We start from the raw sequence: 21,328 nt of genomic DNA, 5'->3' as shown, positions 1-21,328 counted from the left end.
GATGAAAGGTCGTTGACAGACACAAGAAAAAGTTAAGGGCCCTAAGACAGAACCTTGTGGGACCCCACGTGTAATTAGTTCCCAGTTGGATGATGCCTGATAGCTTAACACATGTTTCTTTACTAATAACACCCTTTGTTTCGTGCCAGAGATATAAAATTTGAACCATCTTGCAGCATCTCCTGTTACACCATAATATTCTAATTTACTTAAAAGGATAATGTGATTTACACAGTCATATACCAGTTGTGTGCAATTTTTGTCTGATGAATTAAGTACATTTTCAATATCAGATCCCTTTTGAAATGTGAACTGCGACTTTGACAGTATGTTATTTGTGATAAGAAGGTTACAAAGCCGATTGTACATTACCTCTTATAAAACTTTTGAGAACGCTGTCAGAAGTGAAATTGGATGGAAATTTGATGCTATTTCTTTAGCTTCCTTCTTAAATAGTGGCTTAACTTCAGTATACATCAACCATTCAGGAAATATTCCACTGATAAACGACTGGTTACACAGATAGCTTAATACATTACTTAGCTCAGAATCACACTCTTCAATTAACTTTGTTGATATTTCATCCTACCCACTAGATATACTTTATTTTAAAGATTTTGTGATGGACATTACTTCTGCTGGGATAGTGAGGGTCAAATTCATATTATGGAAGTTACTTGAAATGTCTGGTCTGAAGTGTCCCATGGCAGCATCTTTTCAGTAACAGTTATGTCACCCATGTGTCATTTACTCTTAATGCTATTTGCCCTTCTTCATGTCTGGTTCTACCAGTCTCCTCCTTCACTATATCCCATATTGTCTTTATTTTGTTATCTGATATGAATATCTTTCCCTTGCAATATATTTACTTTGATGTCCGTATTACAGTCTTTTAATATTTTCCAGTATTTCTTGTAATGTGCCATAGCATCAACATCAGAACTGTTTCGGGTTGACAGATACAGTTTTCTTTTTGTTTTACCAGATACCTCTATTTCTTGAATAATCCATGGCCTCTTTGTAGGCTTTGCTCTAACCTTGGTTAGTTTTTTTGGGGAGGGGGGGGATGTGTTTAAGTAATGTAAGCACTTTATTAGCAAAAGTGTTATAGTTTTCATTCATGCCATGAGCACTGTAAACATCACTCCAGTGAATGTTTCAGAGGAGTGTCCTGAAATAATCAATTTTTGCCTTATTGATTGCCCTCTTGAGTTCAAATTTAACAGCTTTTGTATCCTGGCCAGCATTAACATTTAACAGAAGGAACTGCGTGTCATGGTCTGAGAGGTCTTTGACTATTGGTTTTGTAATATAATTTTGTTCATTGGACTTTTCTGTAAAGATATTATCAATGGCTGTTTGTGAGCAATTAGCTACCCCAGTTGGGAACTTTACAATGGTAATTAAGTTGAATGATAGTGTTACTGACTCATATAAATTCTTACTGGCAGAGTCTTTAAGGAAATCTACACTGAAGTCACCAGCAACCACTATTTCTTTGTTTTTGGTTGTTAAATAGGCCAGTACAGCTTCAAGGTGGTTTATGAACAGGTTAAAGTTAACTGCAGGTGCTTAATATACGCTTAATGTTATGAAGGATTTTTTGTGAAATTCTACTTCTGTTGCACATGCTTCCATATGCTATTCTAGGCAAAATTTATAAATGTCTATGTTCTTACATTTATGACAGTTCATGATGACTGTGCCAACTCCTCCTTTTCTCATTTATGGTCTACAAAAGTGAGATGTTAATCTAAGTTCTGTAACACTTAAAAATTCTATACCAGTGGTCCCATGATGTTCAGAGAGGCAGATTATATCAGCTGGGTTTGAGGACTCCAATTCATCTATGCAGATAATTTATTCATTAATTTTATTCTCAGTTCTCGAATACCATATTTTGATGCAATAAAGATAGTTGACATTTCAACTGACTGAGTTAACATTGTATAGAGTTGAAATGTCTTCTGATTGTTGAAAATTTTTAACCAACATCTGTTTAAGCTGATGTAATAAGCTAGAATTATGTGTTTTTTGTTTCTTTCTCAAATTGAAGGTTTGTCTCAATCGAACCTCTCTTAAAACTTGGTTTCTTTCTGTCCTCCCTACCGTAAAAAAGGGTCTTTTCTGAACCCTGTAACCATTGGTATTTTATCACTCATGACAGTGACTCCCCCTTTAACTTTTCTGCTATTTTCCCAGCCAGTTTACCCTTCCAATTCCTGTTGAGGTGAAGGCTATGCCTAGTATAATCCCACCTATTGAGAGAATCAACAGACACCACACCAATTCAATATGTGAGCCTGCACCCAACATAAGCGGTTGTTCCAACTCCAAATTAAATCTCCTGACAGAAGAGTTCAAATAAGGTCGGTCTTGGCGCCCAAGAACAGATACAAACTCAACACTAGTACACTTCGACGCTGATGTAATCTTTGCCAGGTCACACTCTATACTGTACCCAGGAACTTTGTCAGCGCTATTTCCTGGCCCACCCACTATAAGCACGGGTTCTTCCTTAGTGAAATCTTTTCAAAATGATGCTAAATTCTCTGTCACCTGCTCCAGACCAGCACTAGGTTTAAATAAATTGGTGACCTGGTGTTCTGATCCTAGTTCATCTTGCAAAAGTTGGCCAGTACCTCTTCCATGGGAACTACCTAACAACAACACTTCCTTTTTCTTTACTGATTTTCCTACAATTTTACTTTTCAATTTGCTGCTGACAGTCTGTTGTGCCCTGTCTACACCTGCAGCTGCTTTCATTACTGCAGGGGCAGTTTCTGTACACGGGCTATTGCCTGTATTTGTCACACTTACAACACGGATGGTTTGAAAATGGACGCAGGTGCCCGAAACTAGTCACCATCAAGAAATAAAAAATAGATACTTCTCAATGCAACCTGTGACTGAGTTACAACCACTCATTTCAATCATAAAACAATTTGCTGACCTATTTTTCACCTGCAGCATGCTGCAAGTTCGAAAATAAACTTCGTGATAAAATACATAAGAGTGAAATGTACGGTGATAGTGCAGCAGAATAATTGTAAAAAGTCATTTGGGAACATCTCAGTGCATTGACACAGCGGTAAGCTTCTAGGCCTATTAAATTTGGTCAGTACACTTTTTGCACTGTTTTTTACTTAATTGTCCCAGTTTTTTGTAAACTTTTTTAAATGTCCAGTTTTTTAATAAAATGAAATGGACATACTAACTTAGAAAAAATATGGGTATGTATGAACATTATTCATATCGATGATGCCCAAATAGCTGCACTGTATGTGCTTGTATCGATGTTCCGAATGAAACGTAACATATCGACAGAACAGCGCGACACGGATACGTCACTGAGTTTCAAAAAAGTGTTTAATAACATTGGTGATGAGGAGGTATAGTTAGGTTTTGCCTTTGCCAGTACTTGAATTTTGCCGAGTCACCTGTTATAATGTCTTGATTAAGAAGCATAATTAGACACTGAAACAAGAGTAAACCATAGCTGTCACTGTCAGTGAAAAGGAGTTTGTTCTGTTGAAGGTACGAGGCCCCAAAAAGACTCACTTTAAAACATAATTTCTATGGAAATAACACTTGCCGTTGAGAGCGCCTGCTTATGTATCTGTCTCACGAAGCGTTAAAATACGAGAAAAATTATTGTTTTGTTATAAGCAATATTTCTGCTGATATGCCGGTATCAGTGCAGCCCCTATCTAAATTTCCAGATCCTTTGTAAAGAATACTTTAACTTTATTACAGATGTTTTCGCAGTGATTTTATGGTGCTGTCTGTTCAGTTGGTATATGTATTTTATGACCTAAGAGATTAATTTCATAAGCGTAGTGCCTAGAAAGCATTCAGAAAGGTTTCTGGCGCCGGAACATGGAGATTTCAAAAACCGTATTTAACCTCCAGACAACGAAGGAACTAAGCCAGTATTAATGACCTCATGAAGTGTCGCATTTAGATATCTCTCCCATGCAGATTGATTGATTTTTACTTGGTCTTATTTGATTACATTTTGTGCAATGTATGTGCCTGTAAATAGGACAAGTCAACGTAATCTAATATCTCAAGCCTACATATTACTATACAAAAACCTCAAACTGGCAAATAGGGTAGTAATATTACCTACAATGTTTCATTTGACAGCACCAATTGTGTACATAAGAAATGGTCTTTTTTGATCTTTTAGAAAATATAAACTCTACAATTAACTTTTCCTCAGAATGGGTGCCATAGGAAGATACGGATTCTTCGTTGTAAGCACACTGGGGCTATTTAGTGCTATATTTTGGACATACATATCACAAGTACCACCACTTCCGGAAATTAAACCTCAATGGTGGGGTCCAGGCAAGCCAAAGGCAGTCGATAGATCAATAAGACCGTTCAAGATAAACATATCAGATGAGGTAATAAATTATTTTTAATTTTCTGTGTCTTTTGTTAATTTATTATATAAATCTCATGTTCAATAAATGTCATTTGTCAGATTTTTTTTCCAGTAAACACTCCATGTAGAATACTATTTGGTTTTTTCTTAATTTATTATTAAGCTAGGTGTAACCAACAAAAGATTTTACCTTTAGAGTGTTGTTAAGTTTTATGTTTACCAGTGGAGCCATTATGCTGCTACGTGAATTCTTTTTAGGTAAAAATAAGGAAATGATGTCATTCTGAATTAGTGTCAAAATTTTGGTAAGCTATAGTGGTCCAGGTTCAAATTCTGGTACAATACACAGTTTTAATCTATTTGATTTGGTCACTGCCAACCCCTGAAGTCATGGGTATTATGCTTGTATGATGAAACCAACAAATCCTGCACTCCTCCCTCATCACTGTTGCCACCACCAGTATTGATGCCTCCACTTCTCACCCTCCCGTATTCCATCCCAGTAGCTGAGAGAGGTTAGAAACAAGAAAAAAAACTTCACATGCACATAGAGCAGTCAACTGTTTAAGCAGAAGAGAATTTCCTGTTCAAACTGCCAGAGCCTTCATTGTTGGTACCTTGTGGACTTACAATTTGGGGGGCAAACATGTTTATTGTCACAATAGCAATTGGCTCAGATTAATCACCATGGCAACCAAACTGTTGGCAAATATAAATGTCATAAACTGTGGGTCATTTCTGGCTAATGATGATAAAACTGGCAGTAGCCTAGAAACTCGGTTGTGACACCTTCAACTACTAGACCACCAATGTAAGAGAACTTTGGTACTCATAACTTTGGAAGAATAATTATTGGTGGCCTGAGAAGTCTTCATGGTTGTCTTTAATGCATTTTAATAGTATTAATTATGATAAACTATATAATTTATTTGTAATAAAATACCACAGGAAACATTACATTTGAAATAACTGCTACATACCTTACCCCCACAATATGGTAAATTGTGCACTGTATTCTTACATTCTCATTCCATTTGTAGATCTATATGGACACAGGGTAATTAAGCTGCTTGTAAACTTGCATTACCAGAAATAGAATGGTGCAGTTGTACATACTACTGTATTTTTTGGGTCAGTGGGTATGATTTAGCAACTGCTTCACAAGGCCAAACTAAAAAGCAAGCATGCAGCCTCCTAGGGGAGGCTTCATAATGAATATCTATTGTCCCCTTTCGTCTCTCAAGGACAGTATTAGTCTTGAGTGGCAGGATCTAATATGTTTTGATAACTCAGTATTTTTATAGAAAAAATGATTTTCGAGTATGAGTGTATAGGCTGCACAGTGTCTGTTTTGACACCAAATACATCTGCACGACACCACAAATTGGCTGGTTTGTAAATGAAATGTTCCTCTGGACTTTGACTGCTTCACAGGATAGAGAGACAACATGGTGCTACCAAGTATGTCTGTATTATGAGTAATATTGTGATAGAATCAGGGCAACAATTGCAGTGGTTGACAAAAATTTGGAAACACCATGAAAAATGCAATCTTGAAATTAAATGCAGATGCTAGTCAATCGTGCAGGTTGTGCTGTTGTGTGTGACCATGAACAGTGCTTGTGCAATATCCGCAATACATTGCAAGTATCAGTTGTAGTCAGGACAGTGAATGCATTATATCAGAGCCAAGTGAACTCAAACATGTGCATTTTGTTGCTACTTGTATGGTGATGCGTCTGTGACCAAGATAGCTGAAGGGCTTAGTGTTTCAAGAGGCACCTTAGATCGATCTTTTATACAGGAAAAGTGGAGAAACATCTTCCCCAAATCACAATGAGTACGAAAGTGCGTTGAGTGATCATGGCAAATGGTCATTTAAGAGGATTATAATGGAAAAATAAAAGGATGACAGTGCAAAAGTCACTGCAGAACTGAATGTTGCACTTGTGAATCCTGTCAGCACCAAAGCAACATGAAGGTAGCTACAGGAATGTCTCTGCAGGGCAAGCTAGAATTCCAAAACTACTCATCAGTGTTGCAAATGCTTGTACCCAGAAAACTTGGTGCCAAAGTCATGAAACCTGGTCTATGGAGCAATGGAAGAAAATCATTTAGTCGCATGAGTCTTGTTAAACACTGTTTCCAACTTCTGGCCAATTTTACATTACAAGAGTAAAACTTGGTATGGGTTCGGCAATGATTCTTATGACATTTCAGAAAACTTTCCCACATTCAATATTCTTTTTCATCTTTTGTGTTTTATTTGTAGATTCTCCTCTTCACCATTACCTAACCTTTCATTAACAACTACACTTAATTCCACACCAAGTATTACTAAGTCTCCCTATTAACTGAGCATGCAGTCATTTATATAACCATTTAACAGTGAGGTTAGTCTTTATTACTTTGTTAAAACTTACAATATAATTACAATTTTACAACGGAAATTATCTCCCTACAAGACTTGTAGTAACATTTGCTTGGCATTTAACACAATTACAGTGGCAGTTTTTATCAACATTATCCTTTTTTATGAAATTAGCAAACTAATAACATTCTCATACAGAAGAACTAGAATAGTAATTAGTGGAATCATCTTTCCAGGGAAAATCTCTCTTCAAAATCTGACATTTACACCGAGCGAGGTAGCGCATTGGTTAACACACTGGACTCTCATTCGGGAGGACGCAATTCAAACCCGTGTCCAGCCATCATGATTTAGGTTTTCTTTGAATTCCCTAAATTGCTTCAGGCAAATACCATGGTGGTTCCTTTGAAAGAGCATGACTGATTTCCTTCCCCATCCTTCCCTAATCCAAGCTTGTGCTCTGTCTCTAATGACCTGTTGTCGACGGGACGTTAAACACTAATCTCCTCCTCTTCCTCCTGTTTGAAAATTGCGTGTATTACTTGATGTTAGCAATACAATGTTTTATGTATTCCTCTTATTTGACTTAGTCAGCTACACTGCTTGACAAAAAAAGTGAAGAACAATATAGAGTCAAATTTACAAAGAACTTAGCAGTATGAGAGCTGATCACAACTGTTCAAATGTGTCATTGATATCCTGAATGTTGGTGTCAAAGCTGGTCCCACACTTTCAATCGACAGATCTGGGGATCTTAATGGCAATGGGAGTTCCCCAACAACACATATGGCTCTCCACACCATGACGCCAGGCTTAACCTCAGTGTGCCTATCCAGATAGTTGAAAGAATGGGAACACTGCCCAGGTCCCTGCCACTCTCACCAACTATGGTCATTTGGGGTAGTGCATGACTCAACACAGTGCAGCCACATTCATCAGCAGTCCATGTTTCTTGGTCACAGCACCACTCCAAACACAGTTGTTTATGTAAACAGCAACCTAAACATGGGACAGTAATTACCTAGTCCAGCTGCTGCTTGTTGCTGCCTAATGGTGTGATAGTACAGAGTGCTGCAGGGAGTCGGGTATTTGTTCTTGGGTGGCATGTGCAGATGTGAAGGGTTGAAATGTGTCTGGTGCGGAATATGGAGATCCTCGCTTGTGGTGGTCAGACATGGTTGACTAGAACTGTGACAAAGAGTATACCTGCCCTCATGCTCCCAAGCAGTTAAACATCCACTGCACCACATCTGAATGCCACAAAAATCTATATATTGCATGATTCAACTAGGTGACTGAGTGGAGATTCATGGTGAGGCCCTTTTCAAACACTGTTAGGTGCAAATAAAACTCTCTTGCACAAATACACAGTATTTCTTTGTCCTTCTGTGACCACTCAATATCTGACAGTGTTATGCCTCGTCTGTAGCCTACCAGACCTGTTAATAACTCTAAGCCCAAACTACACTAATGTACTCTGGTGGCCTTTCTACCTGTCACAGACAATTGCAACTCTTCTAGTCCACTGCAGCTACCTAATGCCGTTTCATTGGATGTTGAATGTTGGTGGTGAGGGAAGAGGGTGCAGACCACATCTGCTCAACATATTTTGAAATCTTGTTCCAGAACACTTCTATGTGACAAACAGCAACTATTATGAGTATGTAATATGTCAAGCTCACACACATATATGTTCAATATTATTTTAACAGTATTTTCATTTTGATATTCTGCCTCTATATACTGAGATGACAAAAGTCATGGGATACCTCCTAATATCGCATCAGACCACCTTTTGTCCAGTGTAGTGCAGCAACTCAATGTGGCATGAGCTCACAAAGTTCGAAGTTTCCTGCATAAATATTGAGCCATGCTCCCTGTATAGCCGTCAGTAACTGCAGAAGTGTTGCAGGTGCAGGATTTTTTTGACGAACTGACTTCTTGATTATGTCCCGTAAATGTTTGTTGAGATTCATGTCGGGTGATCTGGCTGGTCAAATCATTTTCTCAAATGATTTGGCCACCCAGAACACCCAACATGAATCTCAACAAACATTTATGGGACTTAATCAGGAGGTCAGTTCGTGCACAGAATCCTGTACCTGCAACACTTCTGGTCACAAGCCCAGTGGAGGTGCTGAAGGTGATGTCATGCTGTTAGCGTAGGCACTCACATTGGTTGTCTGCTGCCATAACTGATTAATGCCAAATTTCATTACACTCTTCTAATGGATACATTTGTCGGTGATCCCACATTGATGTCTTTGATTATTTAATACAGTGTCGCTTATCTGTTATCACCGACAACTCTTCACAAGTGCTGCTGCTCCCAGTTGCTAAGTGAAGGCTGTCGGCCAGTGCGTTGTCTGTGGTAAGAGGTAATGCCTGAAATGTGATATTCTCATCATACTCTTGACACTGTGGATCTCAGAATCTGCATCTACATTTATGCTCCGAATTCCCTAACGATTCTCAAAAACAAATGTCTCATTCCACATTCAATTCTTGTTGTGCAGCCGTAATCACATCAGAAAGCTTTTCACATGAGTCAGCTGAGTACAAGGAGAGCTAAACCAATGTGTTACCCTTTTATACCTTGTGCATGTGATACTGTCCCCATTTGTATATGTGTGTGTCGCTGTCCTATGACTTCTGTCATATCACTGTATACATGCCTCAAAATCAAAATGAATAAACCTAAGCAATTGTAGAATTACTATGAAATGAAGTTAATTGTTTCATAGTTACAATTTAATGTTGAAGAATAGGGCATCTCCTGCAAGTGTACTTTATTTTAACAGTGCTAGCTGTAAAATCCAAAGAAAGTAACACACAACAGCAATGTTAATAATTAGAAGTGGCACACTACTACTGTAATGACATACTGGTTTGTTTTTATTCATTTACACTGTTTGTGAGATGGTTAAAATCCATGTCCGGCCATCCTAATTTAGGTTTTCTGTGATTTCCCCAAATATCTTCAGGCAAATGCTGGAATGTTTCCTTTCAAAGGGCATGGCCAATTTTCTTCCCAATCCTTCCCTAATCCAATGGGACCAATGACCTCGCTATTTTGTCCCCTTGTACCAGCGAACCAGCCAACACTGTTTGTGGACTGCATCATAAAAATATTCAAAGCAAAGAGATCTCTGGCACCAGTTACATGTTAGATTTGACACAATGAACAAATCATGCCATCACTGTCAAACAGCTGTTCAAAAACCTCTTACTTCGCTCTACAGTACTTCATGCTTGGGTACTTAAATCAGTTACATCTACTTGACTCGTCTAAATGTTGCAGGGAATTAATGGTAGAACACATTTGGTTTAAAGGGAATCACTCACTGGAAAGCAGAATTATTGAGTTGTCAACAGGCACACAAGAAAGAGGAGGAAAACTTGCTAGCATTCGGAGTAATCCTTTATCGAATGAGAGTAAAATTACACACACACACACACACACACACACACACACTCTCTCTCTCTCTCTCTCTCTCTCTCTCTCTCTCTCTCTCTCTCTCCCTCTCTCTCTCTCTCTCTCTCATCACTCACTCTTATGCCCATATGCAGAGGGTTCATCGAACCACCTTCGATCATTTCTCTGCCATTCCACTCTCCGGCAGCGATAGGGAAAAACAAACAATTAAATCTTTACATGTGAGTTCTGATGTCTCTTATTACAATGATTGTTTCTCTGTATGTAGAAATAAAATATTTTCAGAAGGAAGTTGTGGTTGAAATTTGGTGAAAAGACCTTACTGCACTGAAAAATGCCTTGGTTTTAATAATTACCATCCCAACTCACCTGTAATAACCTTGATACTTACTCCATTATTTGCAGTAACAGAAAATGAGCTTCCCTTCTTTGAACTTTTTCTTTGTCTCCATCAATCCTGCCGGGAACAGATCCCGTACCATGCAGCAGTACTGCAGAAGAGAATGGACAAGCATAGTTTGAGTCTCTTTAATGGATCTATTGCATCTGTTAAGTGTTCTGCCAGTAAAATGCAATTTTTGGTTTACCTTCCCCACAATACTATCTGTGTGACCATCCCAATTTAAGTTCTTTATAATAGTAATCCATAGGTATTTAGTTGAATTGACAGCCTTTAGATTTGTGTGATTTATCATGTAACTGAAATTTAATGGATTCCTTTTAGTACTCATGTGCATGACATCCACTTTTTATTATTTAGAGTGAGTTGATATTTTTCACACCATACAGATACCGTGTTTAAATATTCAACCTCATCTACAAACAGTCAAACAAGGCTGCTCACATTGTTTCATAAATCATCTATACAGATTAGTAACTGCAGAGGACCTATTAAACTTGTTCGGCAAATGCCAGATACTGCTTCCATTTTACTAGATGAGTTAGACTTTTTCCATTCTACATGTTCATTGTTGTCAGTACACAGTCACACTAGTGATTACTGTAGCAAGTAAACACTTGTAGACTTTAAGAAGGCATATGACTGTCTCCATAGACCTCCAGCATTAAAAAATTTAAGGGATTCGGACACCATCCAAAACTAATTAAACGAATGGAACTTATTCCAACCAACACCACATCAAAAGTGGAGTTTAGAAGAGAAATTTCTGGACTATTCTGCATAAAATAGGCGTTAGACAAGGCGACTGCCTATCACCATTATTGGTTAAACTGTTCAGTGGAATATGAAGTTGAGAACCAAACCAAAGAACATAACAATTAGAAGCGTGATAAATTATATAAGTTTAATATTCAAGTGGGTGTGCCGAGTTTTAAAAAAAGCATGTTTAGGTGCGTGGAATATTCAGTACTCAACCTATAATGAGACATTGTAATTTATGTAGGAATCAATTAAATAGTTATATTTTGGAGTAATATTATTATATATTTGTTTCAAAAGCTTTAAACAGCACCTGAATGAACCAACTCATGATACAAATAGGTAACAAAAGTAAGAAATACATTATTTAATTCATATATGACTGATATTTAACTTATAACCAGTATAAAAATGACTATAAATTTAATTTTAATTCTTTGATGTTAACTCTTTAGAAATATATTGTGCAGTAATGTCCTCCTGTTGGTATGTAATGCACGTATGCTCTCTAATCAGATATGGTTGACAAGTAAACTTGTTGCTTCACACAACCTTTTGTCATGGAGTTGTCATTTTCCCTTCCGCTCACATGGCAGTGCACTTTCTACCTCTTCTCTGATGGCCCTGCTGTGTCAATGTCTTCTTCTGAAGGGAATTTCCTTCTTAGAAATTCCGAAATATTGGTCAGCAGTAATATGATCTATTTTTCAATTGTTCATTCATCAGCGGAAATGTTTCTGGTTTGGAAAGTGAATGTAAAATTTGGAAATTTATCCCAACTATATTTAGAATAGTATAAAACAACACCATAGGGCATCTCCTTGTAATTCTGGAAACAGAGTATCCTGATACCATTTTGTGTATTGAATCCAGTCCTCCTCTCGAGCGATTGTAATCGGTAATAATGATTGACTTCCCTGTTTTCTGGTCAATATCATCCATGTTGTTCACTGTGAATGGGAGTATCAGTGAGTGATTTCTTTTTGTTTAGTATGACAAAAAGAGAATTGTTACCTTGAAAGCCAAATTTCAACACTCTGACAGGTTGGTTTTTTAGAGGCAAAAATTGAGGCAGGATTGTCCTTTTGTTCATGTAAGGAGTGTCTAGAAGGACAGTTTTGTCTCTAACATGTTCCACTAATTGGCAGCACATTTGTGTGTATACCTTTGATATGACTGACACGCCTTTTCTTATAAGTTCTGCTGAGCTGCTTCATGCTTGAAATGATCCATCCATCAGCTTTCCCACAAAGTATATTACTGGTGTAAAAACTCTTTGTTCCACACATGGAAAATATTTTTATCCCATATTTGGTGAGTTTGGATGGTATGTGTAGCAACCAGAACTGAGCGAGACCAGAGTGCACTGGTCAACAGGCCGACAGTTTCAGTGGGGAATCAGCAGTACAACACAGACACACACAACAGGGACAACTGACAACACAGACCACAAGGCAAAATACAGAAACCAGAGAGCAAAACCAATTCGGATACCAATATGTAGCATCTATTGGTGTCCAGAGCAATGATGAATAGATAAACAACCATAAGTGCTGTCAGAACACAACTGTTGTCTGAGCCCAGTCCCGAAGCTTGTGATCAGCAGACCAAAAACTAAGTGGGCCACCCACGGAGGACACAGTGCACGACACATCGCAAGATAGGGTCGCAGCGCGTGTCCACCACAAAGTGAGTGGCGGCAGTGGGAAACCCATCTGAGGTGTGTTGTCGTTCCAAATCAATGTGAAAACAGGATAGCTCCAGTTGGTCAAGTGCCGGGTCTGGGACTGAGGGTAAACGCAAGAGGGCATCTGCATTTGCTTGTTGTGTAGTGGGTTTGTACTTGATGGTACAATTGTAGGAGCTAAGGAAAAGAGCCCAATGCTGGAGCCTTTGGGCCATCCGCTCCGGATGCCAAGAGTGTGACCCAAAGAGTGGTACTAATGCTACTGTGGTCTGTAACATGGGTAAACTGGGTCCCAAATAGATACACGTGGAATTTCTTCGTGGCAGAGACAATCGCCAACACCTCTTTCTCGATTCAAAAGTAATTGCATTGGGCAGGCATCAGCATTTTTGATGCTTAGGCAATAGGTTCCTCCATACCATCATCATTTTGGTGTGCCCATACTGCACCAATGCCACAGGGAGAAGTGTCCACAGCCATAACCATGGAGCATGATGGGAAAGGGGGCTAAGGCAGTGTGCAGAATGTAACATGCGCTTCAGCTGCGTGAAGGCCTGCACACAGGCTGCTGACCTGCTGACCACTGAAACAGAATACATTGCTTCCACAACTGGTTGGGGGCTACATAATGTGTGCTTCCTGCAGAAGGAAATTGAAACAATAATTCATCATCCCCAAAAAAAGCCTGCAAATCTTGAAGGTTTTGGGGACACGGGAGAGAGTCAATAGTGGAAACATTACGGTCAGTGGGCTGAATCCCATCTTTGGTGAGCAAGTGGCCAAGGTAGTCCACTTGATCCTGGAAAAAAAAAATGGCATTTGTGCAGATGGCACCTGGGCCCCACATCATGCAATGTAGTAAAGAGGGTATGTAGGTTACACAGGTAGTCTTGGCGCATAGGACCCGTAACAATTAAATCATCAGGGTAATTGGTATGAGCTGGGATGGGCATGGTTAGCTGTTCCAGGTATTTCTGGAAGATCACTGAAGTAGAAGAGATCCCGAAAGGCAAACATTTGAATTTGTGTAAGCCTAATGGCATATATAAATAAGCATCAGCAAGGTCTATTTTAGTAAAACATTCACTTCCAACAAGCTTTGAGAGGAGGTCCTCTTGACATGGTCTGGGGTATTTATCAATTCAATAAACTTTACCAACAATTGCAGAAACTGGTTGCTTTCAGAATAAAATAAAATATCTTAAAGTGTATGGCTGTTGGTAAAGTTGAACTGAAAAATACATACCAGCCGATGTCCCCTGACCATAATGGACCAACAGAGATTGAATATGCCATACCAGGTGTTGGGACAAGCCCGTGAATTCATCTGCAACAAAATTAGATTAATGGTAACAACAACTGTCGTTGACTTTATAAAGAGATGTGTATCTGAGGGTGTCACTCGTAGGTATGCACAAGTCAAGATTAAAAAATCTGTCTGGGTCAGCTGTATCATTAAGACGAAGACTGAAGAATTGTGGATGAAACTATAAATAAGAAATTTGTACTCTAAATACGATGACCTTAGTAAAAGTCTGTACTTGAATCACCTGAGACTCAGCAAATTGTTAAGTTGTAAGAAATAAGACAGTTTGTTGCAGTTTTCTGAGTGGGTAGTGGAAAACGAAAGAGGAAATATTTTTAACAATCACAATAAGAAAATTTGTATTCTAAAATGATGCCAGAAATTGTACACCAATAATGTGGCTAATTTTAGGAGTCACAAATATTTTGATGCAGCAGTTAATAGGACTGGCATTATCTTCAATAAGAAAGAACTTGAGGTGTTACAAAAAGGCAGCAAGTATGTAGTAAACAGATCAATACATAATGAGGACATAAAATCATTGGTTTTAGAGATTAAAAGAACTTTAAACTACTGTAAGGTCAGCAAACCACATCAGGTTTAAAAGAAGAAAAGTAAAAATGTGAATGATGTGTTAGTTGTACACAGTATCAATGAAAAACTCAAAACCCATGATGCAGTTGTCATTAAGGCAGATAAAGGGAATACCGTACACTTGTTATGTTATACATAAGTGAAAATGTTAATAAGGTAAAGGAATTCTTTGAGGAGAATGGAATTTCCAAAGTTAATCATGATCCCACTAAATATTTTGCTAAGGAGATCAAACGTCTTCTAAAGAATATCTCCTTTTTATTTGATGGCAGAGTTTGTAAGACTTTAGAGGTTGTGAATCCACATGCCCCAAAGTTAAGAGGACAACCTAAGGTACATAAAGCTTATGTTCCTATCATGCCTTTTGTTAGTTATATTGGTACTCCTGCCTACAAGGTGTGTGACAAACTGAATGAAATTCTAGTTAATAATTGCATTTTTGAGAGATGTTTCTCTGTGAAGAATACTTACATTTTAGTAGGTAAAATAAATGGGTATCCTTAGATGTGACGAATTTGTACACTAATGTGCCTATAGCAGGATGGATTAGCTGTGGGGTGTTGTTTATCAGGGACATCATCCAATGTTTTACTTAACTATATCGAAGTATCAGCCTTTGCGCAATATCTTGGGTTACATGACAATGTTCTATACTATTTTCACTATGTGAATGACACCATTATGTTTTACAAAGAGGAGAACGGTGGCCTTGATAAAATCTTTAAGAATTTTCAATAACCTTCACCGAAAAATAGAATTCACATATGAGCAACAGGTTAATGAAAAAAATTATTTCCTTGACATATATGTGAGGAATAAGAGTGGTAGGCGTAATTTTGCTATTTTCAGAAAACCCAGAACTTCAGATGCCTTTATACCTGTGGATCCCATGCACTTCAACAGGTACAAAACCTCCTTTTTCTATAGCCCCATCAGCTGGCTAAGTAAAATCCCTTTAGAAGATATAGAAATCGAAAATGAAAAGAATATACTAAGGGATATAGCAGTAAACAATGGTTACCAACCTGAGATTATTGACTTAATTCATAATAAAATTGTCAGAAAGAACTCTAATTTGCTGCATGAAATTACTCTCAACCAGGTTGAAACCAGTAGAAAAATGCACTCAAGAATGGAGTTCATAGGTCCTATTTCCTAAAGAGTAGCACAAGCATTCCATAAAAGCAACATTTAAGTTGGTTTTACTAGTAAAAATACATTACCCAAGGCTCTTACTCATTCCATCAAGAGACACGATCCTTTTTTGAGGTCTGGGATCTACAAAATTAAATACAGTGACTGTGATGTAATGTATATTGGACACACCGGTAGAACTTTTAAAGAAAGATTTCGAGAGCATACAGCTCTGCATATCATTAAGCATTCTACTTTTAAGGAACACCTGCGAACAACAAAACATAAGATTGTAGGCATTAATGACAATCTAGAAATACTGCACGTCATTGATAAAGGTGGGGCTATGGATGTTTTTGAAGATATGGAAATCTATGTCCATGCGGGGAAAGAACATGGAAATCTTTTAAATGAACAAACAGAATCAAAGAATAAGTTCTTTTTCGAAATTTTTCACAAACTATTGTGAACTGAAGTCTGGTATCTAAAAAGGAGATTGTATGGGTAGCACTTGCGCGTGTTAGTTCTTCCCGCAGTCTGTTTTGTGTTGTGTTTGTTTATCGCATGCATTCTACATGTCTATGATTTTATGATGTATCTATCCTTACCATTGACTGTCTTTTATCTTTTGACTCGGTGGAAATATCTTTGACCACATTCATGGAATGTAGGTGGGCTCAGCTGCTGTGTCACGCTTTTGTATGAAGCCGCTGCTCAATGTTAAGTTGGCATGCAGCACATACGGATTTGATGTTCATCTTGAACCTTTACTATAAGCTTCACTGCTTTGTGTTTTTAGATTGAAATTCACAATATCCAGTTTTATGGCACGATATGATAAGTTCATTCTTCTTCTTCTTCTTCTTCTTCTTCATCTTCATCTTCACGCGATCAGGCCCAGAGGACCGCGCGCCACCACAGTTAGAGCTCTCCATCCGTCTCTGTCTTCTGCTATCTGTCTCCAGTTTTCCGTGACTCCCAGCTGCAACAGGTCTTCTCTCACTCCATCGATCCACCTCTTTCTAGGTCTTCCCACTGGTCTGCTGCCTGACGGGATCCAGTCCATTGTGATTTTGGGCCATCTTGTTGCCTCCATTCTAAAAACATGTCCAGCCCATTGCAGTCTTTTGCTTCTCATCACTCCCAAGATGTTAGGCTCCTTGTACAGCTCTTCTGATTCAGTGTTATGGCGTCTTCTCCATTCTCCAGTAGTCTGATCTCTGACTGGTCCAAATATTTTCCTGAGGACTTTCCCTTCAAATGTTAGCAGTCGCTTAAGGTCTTGTTTTCGAGTGCTCCAGGTTTGAGAACCATAAAGTACTACTGGCATTAGTAATGTCTTATACAACCGTAGCTTTAGTTGTTGCGAGACACTTCTACATTTTAATATAGGGTCTAGAGAGTGATAGTATCTGTTTCCCGCCTGCAGTCGTGCTTTTATCTCTGCTTCAGTTGATGTTACTTCTGTTAAAAAGATCCAAGGTATTTGAACTCTTTCACATGTTTATACCTGGTGTTGTTCACAATTAAATCTTGGGAGTTCTGGATCTTTCTTCCTATGGTCATATACTCTGTCTTTTCAGAGCTAATTCGTAGACCGATCCTAGCTGCCAATAACTCCAAGGTATGGATACTTCTCTTCAGATCTTCTTGTGTGCATGCTAATAGTGCAATGTCGTCTGCATAGGCCAGATATGTAATGTGTTCATTACCAATTTGAATGCCCTTGATGTTTTCTTTGTCGAAATCCCGCATTACCTTCTCGAGTGCCAGGTTGAAGAGGACAGGTGATAGCCCATCTCCTTGGCGTAATCCTGTTACAACTTGGAAGCTTTCTGTCATTTGATTGCCCACCTTAACCTTAAGTTTTGTGTCATTTAGGCATACCTCTACCAGTTTGACCAACTTCTTTGGTATACCAAACTCTGTCATAGTTCTAATCAGGCTAGGTCTATGTATACTGTCGTAAGCCTTCTTGAAGTCTACAAACAGGAGATGTATCTCTCGTCCGTATTCGTACATTTTTTCACAGACCTGTTTTAGGACAAAAATCTGGTCCGTGGTTGATCGCCCTGCCTGGAAACCTCCTTGGTATTCTCCAATTATGTCTGTTGCTATAGGTTTTATTCGTTCTAATAGGCAGTTGGAGAAGATCTTATAACAGGTGTTGAGTAGCGCTATGCCCCTGTAGTTGTCACATATGGTTTGTCTTTCTTTATATATATGGGGCATATCACAGCTACCTTCCATTCCTCTGGTATTTCATGTTTTACCCAAATTTGCTCGATTAGCTTGTGGATTTTGAAACAGAGGATTTCGTCTCCAGCCTTGAGAAGTTCAGCAGGAATACCGTCCTCACCTGGACTTTTACCGTTCTTAAGGTTTTTAATCTGGTTCCTTATCTCTTCAATGGTGGGTGGAGGATATTCTGGGTCTACTGTTACTGGTTCATCAAACTCAGGTAGTTCGGTTGGTTCATCAGAGTTTAGTAATTCTCTGAAGTATTCCATCCATCTTCGTCCAATTTTTTGATCTTCTGTTAACATTCTTCCATTGGCATTATTTATGAATCTGTGTTGATGGTATGTCCCTCCGTTAAAACTTTTGACTTTTCTATAAAGTTCTTTATACCTATTTCCATGAAAGTCTTGTTCAGCTTCCTCCATGATACTTTTAACATATTTTCTCTTTGCTTTCCTCAATGTGGCTCGGGTCTGCCGTCGTGTTTCATCAAACTTCGATTCTTCTTCTTCTTCTTCTTGCATATTGCTTTGTATCCACAGTAGTTTGGCCCGTTGTCTCTCCCTGATAGCTCCCTCACACTCCTCATTGAACCACACTCTTTTTTCCCCTAGTTCGCTTTGGGATTACTTCTTGGGCTGTTTCTTTAATGGTCTCTGCAATCGCCTTCCAGTTCTGATCTACAACAGTATCTCCTTCCTCTTCATTCAAAGCCTCAAAATGGTTTGTTAGTGCTATCTTGAAAGTTCTTCTTATATTATCTTCAGTCAGACTCTCATGGTCATATCGAGTGACGCTTTGCATTCTTTTGTGCTTCCTGGCTCTCCATATTGTTTTCATCCTTCCTCTGACAAGGAAGTGGTCTGATCCACATTCCACACCTCTTGCCGTTCTAATATTTTGTATCCACTTCTTTATTCTCTTCTTTACAATTAGGTGGTCAATTTGGTTCACTGTTTTCCCATCTGGGGACACCCAGGTTCCTTTATATATTCTCTTCCTGTCGAAATCAGTACTACTTATAAACAAGCCTTTTGCAGTCGCAAAGCTAACCAGTCTAGTGCCGTTATCACTGCTCACATCATGTAAACTGTGCTTTCCGATGGTCCCCATGAAGGCTGCTTCTTTCCCTATTTTCGCATTAAAATCTCCAAGGATAATTTTGTAATGTTCACTTGGTACATTGTCTAAAACCATTTCTAATTCCTCGTAGAAAATATCTTTTTTGATGTCACCGCTTTCTTCGGTTGGGGCATGACAATTTATATATGTGAGTTTGTGTTTTCCCGTGTCTATGGTTAGTAGTGAAGTTCTGGGGTTGATTGATTTAAAATCTATGAGAGTGGTACAGAGTTATTTCTTCACTGCTAGTGAGTGGTTTGTTTCTGAGGCTCCATGGAATATGACATAGTTTTCCATTTCTGTAGCTCCGGTTTCTGTCCACCTTGTTTCTTGCAGGGCCAATAGATCAATTTGATACTTATCTGCCTCACTACACATTTTGCTGCCCCAGGTTGGTATAGGCTTCTGACTTTCCAGGTCCCTAGTTGTATTTCCTTCCGTAGTCCTTGTTCTTGCTTAGGTCGTTTTACAGAGATCAGTCCTATCCGAGGCTCTTCTGTGATGCTAGTACTGGTGATTATTTTTTCCAGGACGGGTTGGTAGCCCGTCGCCAACCCCCAACCTGGAGGACCAGGATTTTTCATTCGGGGTTTTCTCCTGTAGAAAGATTGGCTTCTCCACGCCTATAGAGGTCTTTCTTCCCTTTTGTACATATACCAGGGAATGACAGGAAAAGGAATTGGTGAGGACAGGTTTGGGATAGGAAAGGGGGGCGATAGATCGTTGTGGGACACACTTTGTCTGGCTCCTCCCCTTTGGCCTGTCCGGCATGGGTGACCCTGCTGGTAGCTACGCTACTGCCGGCATAGCCCTCCGGATCCAGAGCACGCAAACCTCCTCGCCGCACGGACAGTGCTACGTTAAGGCGGTGTCCCCTGAGGAGGACGATAAGTTCATTGATTTGAAAAATGCATTTGGTGAGTAATTTATATTCTGTAGTAGCTATTGATATGATGAAATGGATGATGGGATTGTAGTAGCCTTGCACCAATGTGGCCTCACTGGAATGTTGTTATTACGTTGAGGTATCATACTTTTGTTACTAGTGTCACTGTGCTTTTACTGTCTAGTTCCCTACCAATTTTATTGTGTAGATGTGTGATGTAGTTTTACATTACATTTGTTCACTTTCTTTTCATAGAGATCACTCTGTCTAGATGTAATACCTGTTAACACTGCTATTTTAACTCCTGTCAAATGGTATAGGATGACAGCTTAAGAGTTATTGTTAGGTTTTACTGATCTTCTGTTTTGTTTTCAGTATCAACATTAGTGTTACCGTATTTTGATGATTATATATTTTCATGGGTTGACTTCAGTAATAGTGGAGCACTTTTGTGGTTTTTGTCCAATACAATTTTTAGAATTACCCGTATTTCTGTATTGAAGTAGTCTTGACTTGAGGTCAAATAGATTTTTGTGAAGCATTTTACATTCGTTGGCCAGCATATGATGTTCCTTTTAGTACAGACCAGTTTTTCCTTCACATGGTAGTCTTTGTTAGTGGTGCTCCTGTCAGTAGTCCAGTGGGACTGTTTTACAGAAGTGCATGTCATATAAGAGATCAATTTTACCTATAACAGGGTGTGGTAGGGTCATGATTTTGTTTGTGAATACCTATATAGCTGTTTACACTTCAGTCATTTCTTTGGTGATCCATGTTTGCCGATACTAGGCTTTCAAGGAGTTTCACCATGATATGGTCAGTTCATTGAGTGAGATACGTAGTTTAATAGCGACCTACTGTATTCCAGTGGGGCGATCTCTGTCATAACTATAGTACCATTTTAGCAAGAATAACCCATAATGATTTTGGCATGTCAGGATCTAGTGATACGTAGTTTTTGGGACTTCATATTGTTATTTTTGGAGGCTTTTCTTTGGA

At 38.7% G+C, this 21,328-nt stretch overlaps 1 protein-coding gene across 2 annotated transcripts in view; it reads left to right on the top strand.

Moving 5' to 3' along the window:
• The first annotated feature begins 3,314 nt into the window (after positions 1–3,314).
• The window catches only part of LOC126173220 (juvenile hormone epoxide hydrolase 1-like), a 65,383-nt gene continuing 47,369 nt past the window's right edge, over positions 3,315–21,328 (top strand). For both annotated transcript variants that reach the window (XM_049920941.1, XM_049920940.1), the window contains exons 1-2: positions 3,315–3,537; positions 4,226–4,412. In XM_049920941.1, coding sequence (XP_049776898.1) covers positions 4,227–4,412 — 186 coding nt within the window. In that variant the 5' untranslated portion in view covers positions 3,315–3,537; position 4,226. The remainder of the gene's footprint in view (positions 3,538–4,225; positions 4,413–21,328) is intronic.

This window comes from Schistocerca cancellata, chromosome 1, assembly GCF_023864275.1.
Source record: "Schistocerca cancellata isolate TAMUIC-IGC-003103 chromosome 1, iqSchCanc2.1, whole genome shotgun sequence".
NCBI lineage: Eukaryota > Metazoa > Arthropoda > Insecta > Orthoptera > Acrididae > Schistocerca > Schistocerca cancellata.
This window is presented reverse-complemented; position numbering and strand designations above follow the sequence as displayed.